At 44.3% G+C, this 14,191-nt stretch overlaps 2 protein-coding genes across 3 annotated transcripts in view; one reads left to right on the forward strand and one right to left on the reverse strand.

Moving 5' to 3' along the window:
- LOC117871293 overlaps positions 1-13,170 on the reverse strand; it is a 31,848-nt gene extending 18,678 nt beyond the window's left edge. The window contains exons 1-2 of the mRNA XM_034759168.1: positions 12,886-13,170; positions 8,276-8,387 (exon numbers count right to left, since the gene is read on the reverse strand). Of these exons, the coding sequence (XP_034615059.1) occupies positions 8,276-8,387; positions 12,886-13,170 (397 nt within the window). The remainder of the gene's footprint in view (positions 1-8,275; positions 8,388-12,885) is intronic.
- The window catches only part of PDE3A (phosphodiesterase 3A), a 384,071-nt gene continuing 381,961 nt past the window's right edge, over positions 12,082-14,191 (forward strand). The window contains exon 1 of one of the 2 annotated variants that reach the window (XM_034782214.1): positions 12,082-13,723. In XM_034782214.1, coding sequence (XP_034638105.1) covers positions 12,719-13,723 — 1,005 coding nt within the window. In that variant the 5' untranslated portion in view covers positions 12,082-12,718. Of the gene's footprint in view, positions 13,724-13,752; positions 13,808-14,191 lie in introns of those variants that run through there. The other variant, XM_034782232.1, reaches the window with a different exon arrangement.

Below are 14,191 nucleotides of genomic sequence, written 5' to 3' on the forward strand. Positions count from 1 at the left end.
CTCATAGACAGGAGTGAGCCCTACAATTTAGTTATGATCTCTGTGAATATTATAATAAAATGTGTTACTACTACAGGAATATTAATATATTATATAACATCTACTTTGGATCAAAGTTACATTTGAAAACGTATCTAGAGTAGAAGCTGCCAATGTAAAATGCTAGTTTTTGAAAAGGGATAACGCTATTCAAATCTATGACATATTTGATATTTAAATAAATGTGTCTATAATTGGTGTCAAGGAAAATTAGACCATCAGTTAGAATATGTATATATTCTCTGCATATAAGAGACTGATTAAAACCATCAGGAAGTGTAAGACTTACAAAACTTAGAGTAAAATTTTCTAAATCACCTAAGTCCCATTTACAAAGTGACTTTCAGTGAGATTTAGGCTAAGGGACGCATTTTCAAAGGTATTAGGTGCCCAAAGATGCAGTCATTGGTGAGTTTGTAATGTTGTTTTTGTGCATCATGGACTAAATGAGGAGTTATTGCAGTAGGATGAATTAGTCATTTGCAGATTCAGTGAGCAGTTTGTTCACTCTTAGCACAGCTTTATTTGGGGACATTTGGTCATTTATGTTGGCCTTCTCAGTGCTGGAACCATGCTACTTCAAGCTGTTACCTTCAGCCTGCATTCACACTCCTAGTTAACTACCATGTATTTTATTTGAATTACTAGAAACAGATACCTTGAAATATACATTTCATTCCCAAGGGTGTCCTGGCAGTGAGCTGCAAATGTTTATAAATAACCATACCCATCAAACTAATTATAAAACCCAATGTACATATGCAAATATTTAAAAATAATCATAGTTGTCTGATAACATTTATTTCAAAAGTGATCTTCATAACACATGATAAGATGAAACTGGCATAGAGTGCCATACCACATGTTAGTAAACATCACATGGTTTTCAGGGTCATTTTTCAGTGCTGTCACTCAACAGGTTTATGTTAAAGAAGCAGTTTGAGCCTTAGCTTTGAATTTCCTTGCATTGATGGGTTTGTGACCTTACAGTTGTTTACATGCAGTATTTTATTTTTAGTGTTATAAAACTGTTTGCAGAGGGACTGGATCAGTAACATAAGTATCTATCTGACAAAGGTAGGGTAGTTAAAATTGATTCTTTGAGTGGAGTTGAAGTCTGGCCCCATTCTGTAGATGTGTGTATAACTTTACTCATATGAGTAGAGCCTTGACTTAAAGTTATGCATGTACATGTTTACAGGATAGGGGCTTTAGTGATCTGTTAATTTAAGTGGTTTTGAACACTGGCTATATTAAATATTCATAAAAATACAACCTAGGGGCATAAGTGGTAATCCCTAGCCCAGCTATATGATAAAACAATTGTCAAATTTATTTTAAAATACCTCAGATTTTTTTATTTGAGTAAAAAAATATCAAAATAATTTAAAATTATGTATTTATTAGTAAAAAAAAAAAACCCACCTCTGGAGTGATTCGAACATTTTTCTCCAAAAATAATTGAATAATACACACTAACCACAACTTTAAGGATTCATACTTTTCAAAGATCTATAGTACAAGTGTCAATGCTTTAAGTTATTCTTTCTGAACTTGTTTGTGTAATGTGTATTTTTGGCATAATTAGCCAATGCTAATTTTGCATTAGTAAATAAGATTTTCTGGGTCAGTCTTTCAAATATTAATAGTTTAGGTTGGCAGGTAAAAACAGAATGCCCATGATTATTAACTACTGTATTTACCTGAGTATCTAGTGTTGTTTCTACACCGAAAATACAGAAAATCAAATACACTTCTACCCTGATATAACACGAATTTGGATATAACACGAATTCGGATATAATGCGGTAAAGGAGCGCTCTGGGGGGGTCGGGGCTGTGCGCTCCAGAGGATCAAAGCAAGTTCGATATAACGCGGTTTCACCTATAATGCGGTAAGATTTTTTGGCTCCCGAGGACAGCGTTATATCGGGGTAGAGGTGTATTAACAACAATAAATTTCTAAGGATTTAAAAATGCACCCTACTTTTAATAATGTTTGCTACAGAGACAGTCCCTATAGGCCAAATTCAGGTAATTGATTTCAATGGAATTGCATTTTATACCAGGGCTGTATTTGGCCCTATGTGGATAGATTCTTCTTGAAGTGTTTATAACATCTCCTGTTTTAGGCTTCTTAATTCTTCACAGCTCTCCTTGCACTATGACTAAGAATTCCTTTGCAAGTCAAGAGGAAAAGCAGAACAAGTCCCGTCTCTTAAATGCCATAAACAGGAGCTGATAATCATTTTCCATGGAACTGGTAACCCAGAATATGGTAGCCTGACATAAAATCTGACCTTCCAGTGAAAAGCAATCCAATTGTGACCTTTCTATTGCATTAGAACTAGCTGCCCTTTAATAGATAGTGTTAAATAATCACATTCTATTAGAGATTGCATTTTAATCATGTTTACAATTATTCATTAATTACAAAGGTTCTGTGGCTACTCCATAGTTAAAATTACATAAAGATTTGCATTTAACCTAGGGAATAATCCGATGTGTTTTACATGAATACTGTAACCCTGATCCTGCAAGCTGCTCCTTCTGGGTAGGCCTCCATTAACTTTGTTGGGGATCTGCCTGAGCACAGGGATACATAAACATTTTGATCATTGCAGGACCACACCCATATCATGGCTTCCCCAAATTTACCAAACTTAGTCTTGGGTTACAGAATATCTTTTCTAAGAATTTACAAGTAAATCTGTTACTTAATTTATTAATTATAAGCATTTTGAAATGGCGAGTGTATACTTTCTTAAAATTCCTCTAGCAAATATATTTTGGATTTTTGGAGATTGGAAAACTAACTCACTTGGAGATTTTAGCAAAATCTGAGGCACAGTCTATTTTAAGGTTTATTAACGTGTAGATTTTTTTATTAATATACTAATCATAATGTTTTCTATCTACTTCACAATGAAAATCAATGGATATTTTCATTACTGAATTAATCTGATGGAAGTATTTGTCATCAAACGGCTGCTCCACAATCCAGGATTTCACTTTTTTTTTTTTAATTATGTACCTAGCCCTCACGGTTGTGAAGAAAACCTTGAAAATGTGAACCAAATGAAACGTATACAGTGGGGATATCCTGAGTCTGGAGGCAGCCTGAAATACTGTTATATATTGGTAATGAATGAAATGAATAATGGTGCAATAATAATGTCAATACTGGTAATTATTTCACTGCTGAAAATGTTAGAAACACTGAATTAATGTGACAGCTGCATTTGATGCAGTGCTCATTGTGAAATATCAATAAAGTCAATGAGACTGCTCACGTGCTTAAGTGCTTTGCTAGCTCGTGACCTTAATGTCCAATGGCTTATATGACAAATGTATCATCTAAACTTTGACATTTAAATTGTATTTCATGTGTTATTCACAGTGAAATGTCACAAAAGTCAATGGGACACTTGTGCTTAAAGTTACACATGTGCTTAACGGCTTTGCTAGCTCGGTGCCTTGATGACCGGTGGGTTGTATGACAAAATTTATCATCTAAAGTTTGATGGCGCAGGGCAGATCTGCACTAGAAAATTAAATAGACCCAGCTATGTCGCTCAGAGGGTGTGAAAAAGCCAACCCCCTGAGTGACATAGGTAAGCTGACCTAAGTCCCCATATAGATAGTACTAGGTGAATGGAAAAATTTTCTGTTGACTAGGTATTGCCTCATGGAGATGGATTACTGATATCCTGGGGAGAATCCCTCCGCTGGTGTAGCTAGCGTCTACACTGAAGTGCTACAGGGGCATTGTGAGAGTTCATTCATATATGTTTGTAAAGCGCTTTGAGGGCCTCACATGGACAGTGCTATAGAAACCCAGAGCAGTATCATTCTTAATACTCTATAAATAGACTGATGTCAGAAGGTAAGCAAATGTTATCTTAATTAACAAATTCCTGCAAATCCAGTTATAAAATCATAGTCACATTGTGTTTCCCAGCTCACAACAAATATTTGACCAAAGTCATAAGAAGGTGAAAAAAATTTTAATTAAAAGAAGAAAGCAAATTACAAAAATACACAAGTAATCATCTCAGACATAGTTCCTAAGTGTCATGGGTATTCTTGCTATAATTGGAATAAAGAGTGGTAAAACAGAAGCATTCTCTGTTGTCCCTCTGTCCCATTCTAATCTCCAAAACCATTTGGTGTGGAATTTTTTTCAGCCTGCCCTGATGCAGGGCCGGCTCCAGGGTTTTGGCCGCCCCAAGCAGCCAAAAAAAAAAAAAGAAAATGCCACGATCGCGATCTGCGGCGGCAATTCGTCGGGAGATCCTTCGCTCCGAGTGGGAGTGAGGGACTGTCTGCCGAATTGCCGCTGAATACCTGGACGTGCCGCCCCTCTCCGGAGCAGCCACCCCAAGCACCTGCTTGTCAGGTTGGTGCCTGGAGCCGGCCCTGCCCTGATGTCTCTGCTGTAGAGTCTTCTCCCATCTCAGACTGATCGTAACAATCAGCAACAAGCAATTTCTCCACAATCTGAATCCTTACTTTTATTGTATTACTATGATGATGAAAACTTCCATCACCTATTATGTTAAAAGAGACAGGAGGAATTCCTTGGGGACATGTGGACATTTTATTTAATACTCACCTGGTTCCCCAGAGGTGGGAAATATAAACCACCAGTAGAGGAATGATCCTGGCCTAAGTAGCTGTGGGTTTTAACTTGGTGGCATGTTTAAGCTTTGAGCTGTGGAATCTTGACAACTATTCTGTTGAGAATTAGCTAGAGGACTCCACTATTCTGGTGGTTGGTCAAAAACTTCATTGTGTTGGTGGGTCTAGTTCTCACTGGGCTGTCATGGTCTGGAATTCACACAATGCTGCTCTTTCTACAAAATTCACTCTTTAATTGCATAAATCTTTGGCTGTGTCTACACCTAAACTGCTACAGCGGCATAACTCAGCGCTGCAGCTGCGCTACTGTAGTGCTTCAGTGCAGACATTCACTATAGTGATGGGAGGGGTTCTCCCATTGCTAAAGCTAATTCACCTCCCTGAGAGGTGACAGCTAGGTTGATGGAAAAATTTAAGCTGACCTAACTGCCAGTGTAGACAGTGCTAGGTTGACAGAAGATTTTTTCCATCAACCTAGCACTGTCTACACTGACAGTTAGGTCGGCTTAAATAGATTACTCAATGAAGTATGGATTTTTCACACCCCCAAGTGATGTAGCTGGGCTAACTGTTTAGTGTAGACCTGGCCTTAGTCGTCATCTTTACTGGGGGAAAAAGTGTATTATCTAATAGACAAACTTTCTCCTTATTTAACTAGTAAGGGGAAAGGAACTCTGATGTGGAGAATCATTGCAGACCTGAATCTAGTAGTGGAAGATAGTGTCATTCCACAGCTTCTTTATATATAGCTCTTTATCTGTCAGATCTAGAATTAATATTTTTTCATCTGAAAATCTTTTACACTTAGCTTTGCTTGACCATCATCTGTGCTGTGTTTCATATCCTCCTCTTATGTTACCCATGAGACTTCCTGTACCAGTTTCTTCATAAACTGAGAACTCTGAATTTCCTACATGGAAGATTACTCTCTAGTTCTTATTTGAAATGGGTTGATATGTTACTTTAACCACAGTATTTATCACCTTCTCCCATGTGTTAACTTATTAAATCAATGCCTGATATTGTTCCTGCACATTTGTAACTTGAAATACTAGTTCTCCATTTGGTTGACCAATTAATATCAGTTTATTTGCTAACTGGATCATTTATTGTCTTTTCAAGGTTCCTAAATTGTTTTACCTTTGTTTATATCTAGATATTATATTGCTAATAAAACCTTTTCAAGATTGCTTTATTTACCTTGGCAGATTCCTCTAGTCATGGTTCCCTAGTTGTTAATATCCAAGGGAGCAGCTTTTCCCTGAGACTGTTGCATAGCATCTTCTCCCATCTCAGGGGTTTTTAAACTATAACCCAGGACCATAGTCCTCCCTTCTGTTTTTGGTTTAATACATTATACAGGGCCGGCTCCAGGCACCAGCCCACCAAGCTTGTGCTTGGGGCGGCACCTGGAGGGGGGCGGCGTGGTGCTCCGGCTCTGGCCGCCGGGGAGAGTGGAGCCGCGGCGGGCTCGCCGCCCTCCCCCCGGCGCTCTGGCCGCCGGGGACAGCGGAGCTGCAGCGGGCTCGCCGCCCTCCCCCCGGCGCTCTGGCCGCCTGGGGGAGAGCGGAGCCCCGACCGGGGCTCGCCGCCCTCCCCCCGGCGCTCTGGACACCAGGGACAGTGGAGCCGCGGCGGGCTCGCCGCCCTCCCTCCGGCGTTCTGGCCGCCGGGGAGAGCGGAGCCCTGACGGGGACTCGCCGCCGGGGAGAGCGGAGCCCCGGCCAGGGCTCGCTGCCCTCCCTCCGGGGCTCCGGCCGCCCTCCCCTGCCGCGCTGGGGGGAGTGGGGGGAGGCGGCTGGAGGCTTTTTTGCCTGGGGCGGCAAAAAAGCCAGAGCCGGCCCTGACATTAAAGCAGCATTTCCCTGTTCATCCTATTTTAAAAGGAACAAATAATAGTTTTGATCTATCATTTGAATCACAAGAGGAAAAAGGAGAGTTCTTCAGAATTAAACTATCAAATACTCACTCGAGATTATTTTTTTGCTATGATAACCTGAGCTACATTAGATGATTTCCTCTTCCCTTGGTCACTATTAATGCATGTTGATGCTGAGGGGCTAGTTCTGGAAGGTGCTGAGCTTCCTCAATTCCCACTTACTTTAACGGGATCTGAGAATGCCCAGCACCATGCAGGATTGGGCTCTAGCTTCCTGTGAATTTCTCCACCCATTGTGAGGAATTCTGGTCTTTCGGCAGCTTGTTCCTGCACATGTCACAACTCTATCTACCAATGGAACCAGAAGAACATTTATTCCTGGCTAAAGACTGCTCTGGTTGACCTCTTGTGTCAGTCATAGATTCATAGATTCTAGGACTGGAAGGGACCTCGAGAGGTTGAGTCCAGTCCCCTGCCCTCATGGCAGGACCAAATACTGTCTAGACCATCCCGGATAGACATTTATCTAACCTACTCTTACATATCTCTAGAGATGGAGATTCCACAACCTCCCTAGGCAGTTTATTCCAGTGTTTAACCACCCTGACAGTTAGGAACTTTTTCCTAATGTCCAACCTAGACTTCCCTTGCTGCAGTTTAAGCCCATTGCTTCTTGTTCTATCCTTAGAGGCTAAAGTGAACAAGTTTTCTCCCTCCTCCTTATGACACCCTTTTAGATACCTGAAAACTGCTATCATGTCCCCTCTCAGTCTTCTCTTTTCCAAACTAAACAAACCCAATTCTTTCAGCCTTCCTTCATAGGTCATGTTCTCAAGACCTTTAATCATTCTTGTTGCTCTTCTCTGGACCCTCTCCAATTTCTCCACATCTTTCTTGAAATGCGGTGCCCAGAACTGGACACAATACTCCAGCTGAGGCCTAACCAGCGCAGAGTAGAGCGGAAGAATGACTTCTCGTGTCTTGCTCACAACACACCTGCTAATACATCCCAGAATCACGTTTGCCTTTTTTGCAACAGCATCACACTGTTGACTCATATTTAGCTTGTGGTCCACTATAACTCCTAGATCCCTTTCTGCCGTACTCCTTCCTAGACAGTCTCTTCCCATTCTGTATGTGTGAAACTGATTTTTTCTTCCTAAGTGGAGCACTTTGCATTTGTCTTTGTTAAACGTCATCCTGTTTAACTCAGATCATTTCTTCAATTTGTCCAGATCATTTTGAATTTTGAGTCAGTGAGATGAAGCGCACTAATAGAAATGCCGACATAAGTGGTCCAAAGTAATCATATGCATCTTATTCTTCTAAGATTTTAATATGATTTACATACAGCCTGACTCTTGATGTGCTGAGTATCCCTGCATCTCATTGATTTCACTGGGAGCTGCAGGTGCTTGGAGTCTCTGGAAATCAAACTAATACTGACTTTCACTCAAAAGCCCTTTACAAATCAAATAGAAAAACACACCTTAAATGTATCCATCTGTGGAGAAGTGAGTAGTAAACATCCAATTTACTATAGAACAATGGAAAGGAAATACTTTTGACCAAAGATAGCCTACTATTAAAACACGTGTCACACTGCAGACAAGCTACAATTCTCAATGTCTCATCTAAAAGACACCCCCTTCAAGAGTAAAATGCATGCAATTCAATTTATCTATGGTATCTTGGATGACTGATTGGTTGAGCTTACCACTCTGATTCTCAGCTGTGGTTCTAGGAAGTCTAGGTATTTTCACACCCAATGCTTGGACTATTATTAATAGCTCTTCTGTCATCAAGAAGACCCTGAAGTGGAAATTAACCTACCAAGACAAAGTAATCAAAGGCTACATTAGGTTTCTGCACACTCTTCATAACAGAAGCTGACAGGTGTTAATTTTGGATTGGTCTTATTTTGTTTCACATTATACTACAAAAAAGTCATCTTTGGTGAAATAGTTTCCTTCTTCAGTGATGCCCATTTAGCTGTTAGGGCTTCATGCAGGTTCAGGGTCCCACCCTTGCAGAGCTCAATGCATGGTCAAGGACTTAGTGTGTTTAAAACTGCCCTGAAACAAAATCAGCCAGAAACCATGCTACTAGAAACAAAACCATTGCAATAGGAGGTGTTATTAAAAAGCACCAAGGGTATTATCCATAGAGGTATTTAGGTGCCTAAGTCACTTTTTAGGCACCACTGCAATCTATAAAACTCCCACTCGGCTGCTGTCTAACTCTATAGGCATCTAAACCCACTATGCGCCTAATTTTTTTCCTCTGAGGGTGCACACACTGCAGCTTCATTCTAGGTGCATGGGTGGCTATCTCCTGCCTGAGCACCTGCACTACAGCATTGTGATAGGCATCCGGATGTCTATTTCTGGCTTAAGACCCAGAGCAATTCACAAAATGGGAAAGATAGGTGTTTGGCCGTCTAAATTGCATGGGGGGGGGTAATCTGGGGACTGTGCTCAGAGGTCACCTACCGGATTTTGGGCTCCTCAGGGAGGTTCACACAAAACAGCAGGGAGTGGGTGGGAAAGGGACCTCCCTTATAATCTTTAGGCTAGGGGACAGACTATTCATCCAGGATGTGGGAGAGACACACACCCCCAGCTCAAATCCTGCCTCCTCTGGAGGGGAAGGGAATTGAAGTGGGATCTCAGGAATGTAATCTAACCACTAAACTACATAATATTCTGATATGGTCTCCCTCAAGCTCTCTTGAAGTTGATCGACTTTAATTAAACAACAGAATACTTAAATATTAATTGGGCCACCCCAAGAAATAGAATGATGCTGTAGCCTATGGGTTAGGGCACTAACCTGAGAGAGAGCAGAGCCTGATTCAAATCCCTGTCTTCCCCCTCAGGAGAATGAGGGTCTCCCACAGCTTGGGTGAGCACACTAGGCTAAAGGGAGGGCTCCCTCGTTCCACCTGGGACTGTTTTGCTTCGGCCCTTGCATGCAATTTAGGAAGCCAAGCACCCATCTTCCCCCAGTTCATGGACAGCAAGGAGAGCCAGGCACCTCCCTGCAGCCTGGATTGAGGTACCTAACTTTCAGAGAGGGGCAGGGCTTACCATCTCCTATTGGTTGACTTTGGCTGCTCCTTGCCTAGCCTACTGGCATTGGTGGATCGCAATCTTAGGTGTCTATCTCTCCCCATTCATTGTATAGGGGTTCTTAAGGTACTTAATTTAGCTTGGTGGATCACAGTGTTATTCCTGTGATTTTCTAGGCATCTAAATGTTAGGCACCACAATGCTCAGCATTGCAACACCTAAGGCCCTTTGTGGATTCCACTGCAATTCCCTTAAACATTAAACCTGAGTTTGTCCAGAGAGTGCCATTACTTTTCAAATAACCTGAATTATCTCTGTATCAGGGGAAGGTAGTATTAAGGACATATGCTTTCCCCAATGTATGTGACAGATGTTTAAATAGGGAAAAAAAACAAAAATTAGTAGTAGGGAAGTTTGAAAATTATTAAAAAAAACCTGTAGCAAATAAATTATCTCTAAAGTAACAAAGCTGAGGTAAAGTGGGGTTTAAAATGAATGATGCTCAGTGTGGAGGATAAGATCAAAGGTGTAATGGGTCTGAGCTGTGTGTGCTGTTGTCTATCATTGAAATACTAGTTATGTGTGATTGAACTGTGTGAAAACTCTATGCATTTTGACTCACTGAATTTTTTTTAACTAACAAATCATTAAGAGGCCTATCTCTTTTAAATGAGTAGAGGTGAAAGGCATATAGGCCCTATTTGTTCTATAGACCCTGGTCCTGCAATCAAACCCTATGCGTGGACCTTCATGTCTGGTGGGGAGCCCAGTGATATTTTCAGTGGGGCTCTACATAGATGTAAGACTCCCTGCTCCCCCAACAGCCCTTGTCAACAATAAATTGCAAACCTTGTCAGCTATTCAGCATTCGGACTCCTAACCGTAAAATAAACAAACAAAAACAACAAAACCCCTATGAGATTCCTTGTAACCAATCCAACCCTCAAAACCAAACTTTACTGACAATATTCAGGTTTCTTTCTGACCAAACGTCAAACACAAAAACGACAAATACAGATTACATATTATCTAGCCTGGAAAACTATTATTTAAAACCAACCTCAGTTCATATGCCATGTTTCTGGTCATAGAAAACACATTACACTGGAGCTACCCTTTCAACCCATTAAACTCAGACATTATGGTGATAGGCATGGTATTAAAAACCCAGATATATCCTCAAATAAATACACCACTGTGAATCTGTTTTATGTCTTAAATCACTGATTTATTTGCTGGGGGAGGAGTAGGGAAATTCTTTTCTCTAATCTGTTCATTTCCTGGCTCTAAATGTTTCCCTGCTGAATGTTTCTCTGGGGTTTGTATTATTGTGTGCAGTGTGCTAAATATATTATTACTATATGCAATTTACCTGGTCCTGTGGCTTTGAGAGCTTAGGCCCTGATTTTGCAAAGATTTAAACCTGTGTGTAACTTTACTCATCAGGCCTATTAAATATGCTCCCAATTAAGTCTTTGCAGAATCTGGGCCTAATTGTTTCAGCCCCCTAAGAATTGTAGCAAATGCTCTCTCAGAGGGGCAGAGTCTATTGGCAGGGTTCCCCTGGTTTAATTGAAGGTGCAGTTAGTTTAGAAAAAGAGGATTTAGGCCATTGGACCCTCGGTGGAGCAAACTGCATTGCAGTAAGACAAAGATGGGACCAGTCTCTCAAAGCCTGACTGGATCTGATGTTTTGGGTCGGCCCAGATAAAGCGGGATGGGAGTGGCACAACCTGGCTTTTGGGGCTGAACTTCCCCAAGGCAGTGAGCTCTGGTGGGCCAGGCTGGGCTTGTCTCTACACACTGAAGTAAAAATTAATCTCGCTAAACGATGGTGACTTTTTTACTGCCGTGTAATTGCCCCCTCCCTGTCACTCAGATTTATGGCTTTATTGCTAACAGCCGGTGGCAGCCAATTCTCTGCTGGTTGGCACCTCCAGCGCCTCAGCTTCTGCAAAGCCGCCCGGCGGGTTGGTGCCATGCGCTCCCGCCCCGGCACAGCAGCGAGGAGGTAGCAGCCCGCGCGGCTCATCTGTCCCCGGGGCTGAGGAGCAAGGGGCTCGCTCCGCGCGGCAGCTGCTGCGTGCGTGCTCCGCTCGCTGCGTGGCCCTGGGCTGGGGAGCTGCCCGCAGCAGCGCCTCCTCCGGGAGGAGGGGGAGCAGAGGGAGCGGGGCAGCGTTTCCCGGGCAGTTGTTCAAGCTGAACTGCAAACACCGGCAGCCGCCTCCTGCTTGTTTATCTCCCCTCGTCCTTCCCATCCTCGCTTCTTTAAGGGGGGGGGACTCGCCTCATTTGAAGTTGGGTGGCAAAAATCGCAGAGCGCCCCAAGAGCCTTTAAACAGGGGCAAAGCTGTTCCGAGCAGCCTCCCTCCTGCGGATCTGCGTCTCTTCCCGGCAGGACTTAGCAACTTCTTCACCTCCCCCTCCCCCCCCCGCTTGCCTTTTATTTTTGTCTCCCCCCCCCCCACACACCCTTCCCTCCCCAAGATCTGCAATGAACAGGACTCTTCCTCCCCCCAGCCATGGGGAATGGCGAGCCACGGCTTCTGGCAGCGCCGGGAAGGATCGCCGGAGGAGAAGGGAAGAGTGAGCGCGCGAGAGAGCAGCAGGAAGAAGACGAAAGCGGGCAGAAAGTCCCTGCTGCAGCTGCCCGCACGCAGCTCCATCCCGCTCCCCCCCGCCCCCCGCACCTCCTTCCCGAGCAGCAGGAGTGCGGGGGAGCAATGATGGCCTAGAAATGAACCAGCGCTGCTGACTTTGTCCTGCGGCTTCTTTCTGTTCTTCCATCCCGTCCGACAACCCCGTGGATTTTTTTTTTAACCTGCAGCGATCTCGGAGGGAGAGCCTATAACCAGGGCGACAGGCTCTTTGAACAGGGGACAGGAGTGGGAGGCTGATTTCCCTACAAAATGAGAGGCTTTAACTTTGCAGACTCTTCCTAGCCTTGCCCCTCCTGCGCTTCTCCGTTTGCACCCAGTGATAGATACTAATTTTTGCAACCTCTGGAGGAACTTGAGAGGATTTCTCTCTCTCTTTGCTGGGGAGGGGAGGGGGTTGCCTCGTTGTGTGTGGGGGGGAAGAGGGAAACTATGGCTCTGACCAGCGACTCTGCCAGTGTCAGGGGCAAGTCTAACCGGAGCATTGGCGAGGAGAAAAGCCCAGCAGCAGGTATAGGATCCGATTGCAATGGGTATTGTTATTCGGATGGGAAACAGCAGCAGCCGGGCACTCAGCAGGGGCAAAAGGAAGACTCAACCTGCCAGCTCTGCTGGGGAGACCTGGTGCTGCAGAAAATCTGGAGCTCCCGGAAACTTTCCTCGGCTCTCTGTGCCGGATCCCTGTCCTTCTTGCTGGCTCTGGTGGTCAGGCTGGTCCGGGGGGAGATCGGCTGCAATCTGGAGGAGAAGGAGGTAGTGGCGGCGGAGGAGGAAGCAGCAGCTGCAACAACTGGAGGAGGAGAAGCGGGTGGTTTGCCGTTGCCCCCAGCAGGGCTCCCCAGTAGCAGCAGCAGCTTCCAGCTGACTCCTTGGCTGCATCCCATCGCTTTGCTCTTCAGCCTCATGTGTGTCTTCTTCTGGATGGGCTTGTACTTGCTGCGCTCCGGGGTCCGCCTGCACACAGCCGCCTTGCTCCTGGCCGCCTGCTGCGGGGGGGAAGCGATTGTCCAGATTGGGTTTGCGGTAGGGGAGGATCACTTGCTTTCTTTCACCGCCACGGGGGTGGTGCTGAGCTGCCTGGCCACTGTGACATGGCTGGTGCTGAAGCTGAGGCAGGGCGTCCTCATGATCGCCTTGACTAGTGCGGTCAGGACCACGTCCCTCGTCTCCTTAGAGAGGATCAAGGTAGCCTGGAGACCCTACCTGGCTTACTTGTTCGGGCTACTGGGCATCCTGCTGGCCAGGTACGCGGATCAGCTCTTGCCCCATTCCGGGGCGGCGCAGCATAGAGAGGTCTCTGGTGCCCAGCTGGCCAAGGAAGAGGTCCCGGTGTTTAAGAGGAGGAGGAGGTCCAGCTCCATGATCTCTCCCGAGATGTCCAGCTGCAGCAACAAGTCTCATCGGAGGACCTCCCTGCCCTGCATACCTAGGGAGCAGGTAAGGAGCGCGACAGATCTTCACAATCCCAGGGAAAATCCAGGAGTCCGGGGGCTGAGGAAGAAGGAAAACCAAGCAGTCAGGGTACAGCAAACTTGCGGGGGATTTTTATTTATTGGTTGGTTGAGCAGATACTAGAAAAAGGAGTCGTAAGACGGAGTGAAGCGTTGCGAGTTGCTACAAACTTTTTGCTCGCTCCTTTGGATGTATATCAGGGCGGCTGAATGTTCCCCACAAATTAGGGAAGTGGGAACTGTACGTGAATTTTGAAGAGTTCGGTAGCCCCTACCCAAATTCCAATTTTCTTCCCCCTTATTTTTGTGCTCGAAATATCACTTTAATCTGCCTTAGTAACACTTTATTTTAGTTTTCAGCACTCTGGTCGGCTTTATTTATCTCTGTTCAGTAGAAGGGGGATAGAATCAGAGGAGCCTTTAGAGCAAGGCAAGGCTTGTTTCAAAGTTTCAC

Source organism: Trachemys scripta, chromosome 1 (genome assembly GCF_013100865.1).
Source record: "Trachemys scripta elegans isolate TJP31775 chromosome 1, CAS_Tse_1.0, whole genome shotgun sequence".
NCBI classification, from domain to species: domain Eukaryota; kingdom Metazoa; phylum Chordata; order Testudines; family Emydidae; genus Trachemys; species Trachemys scripta.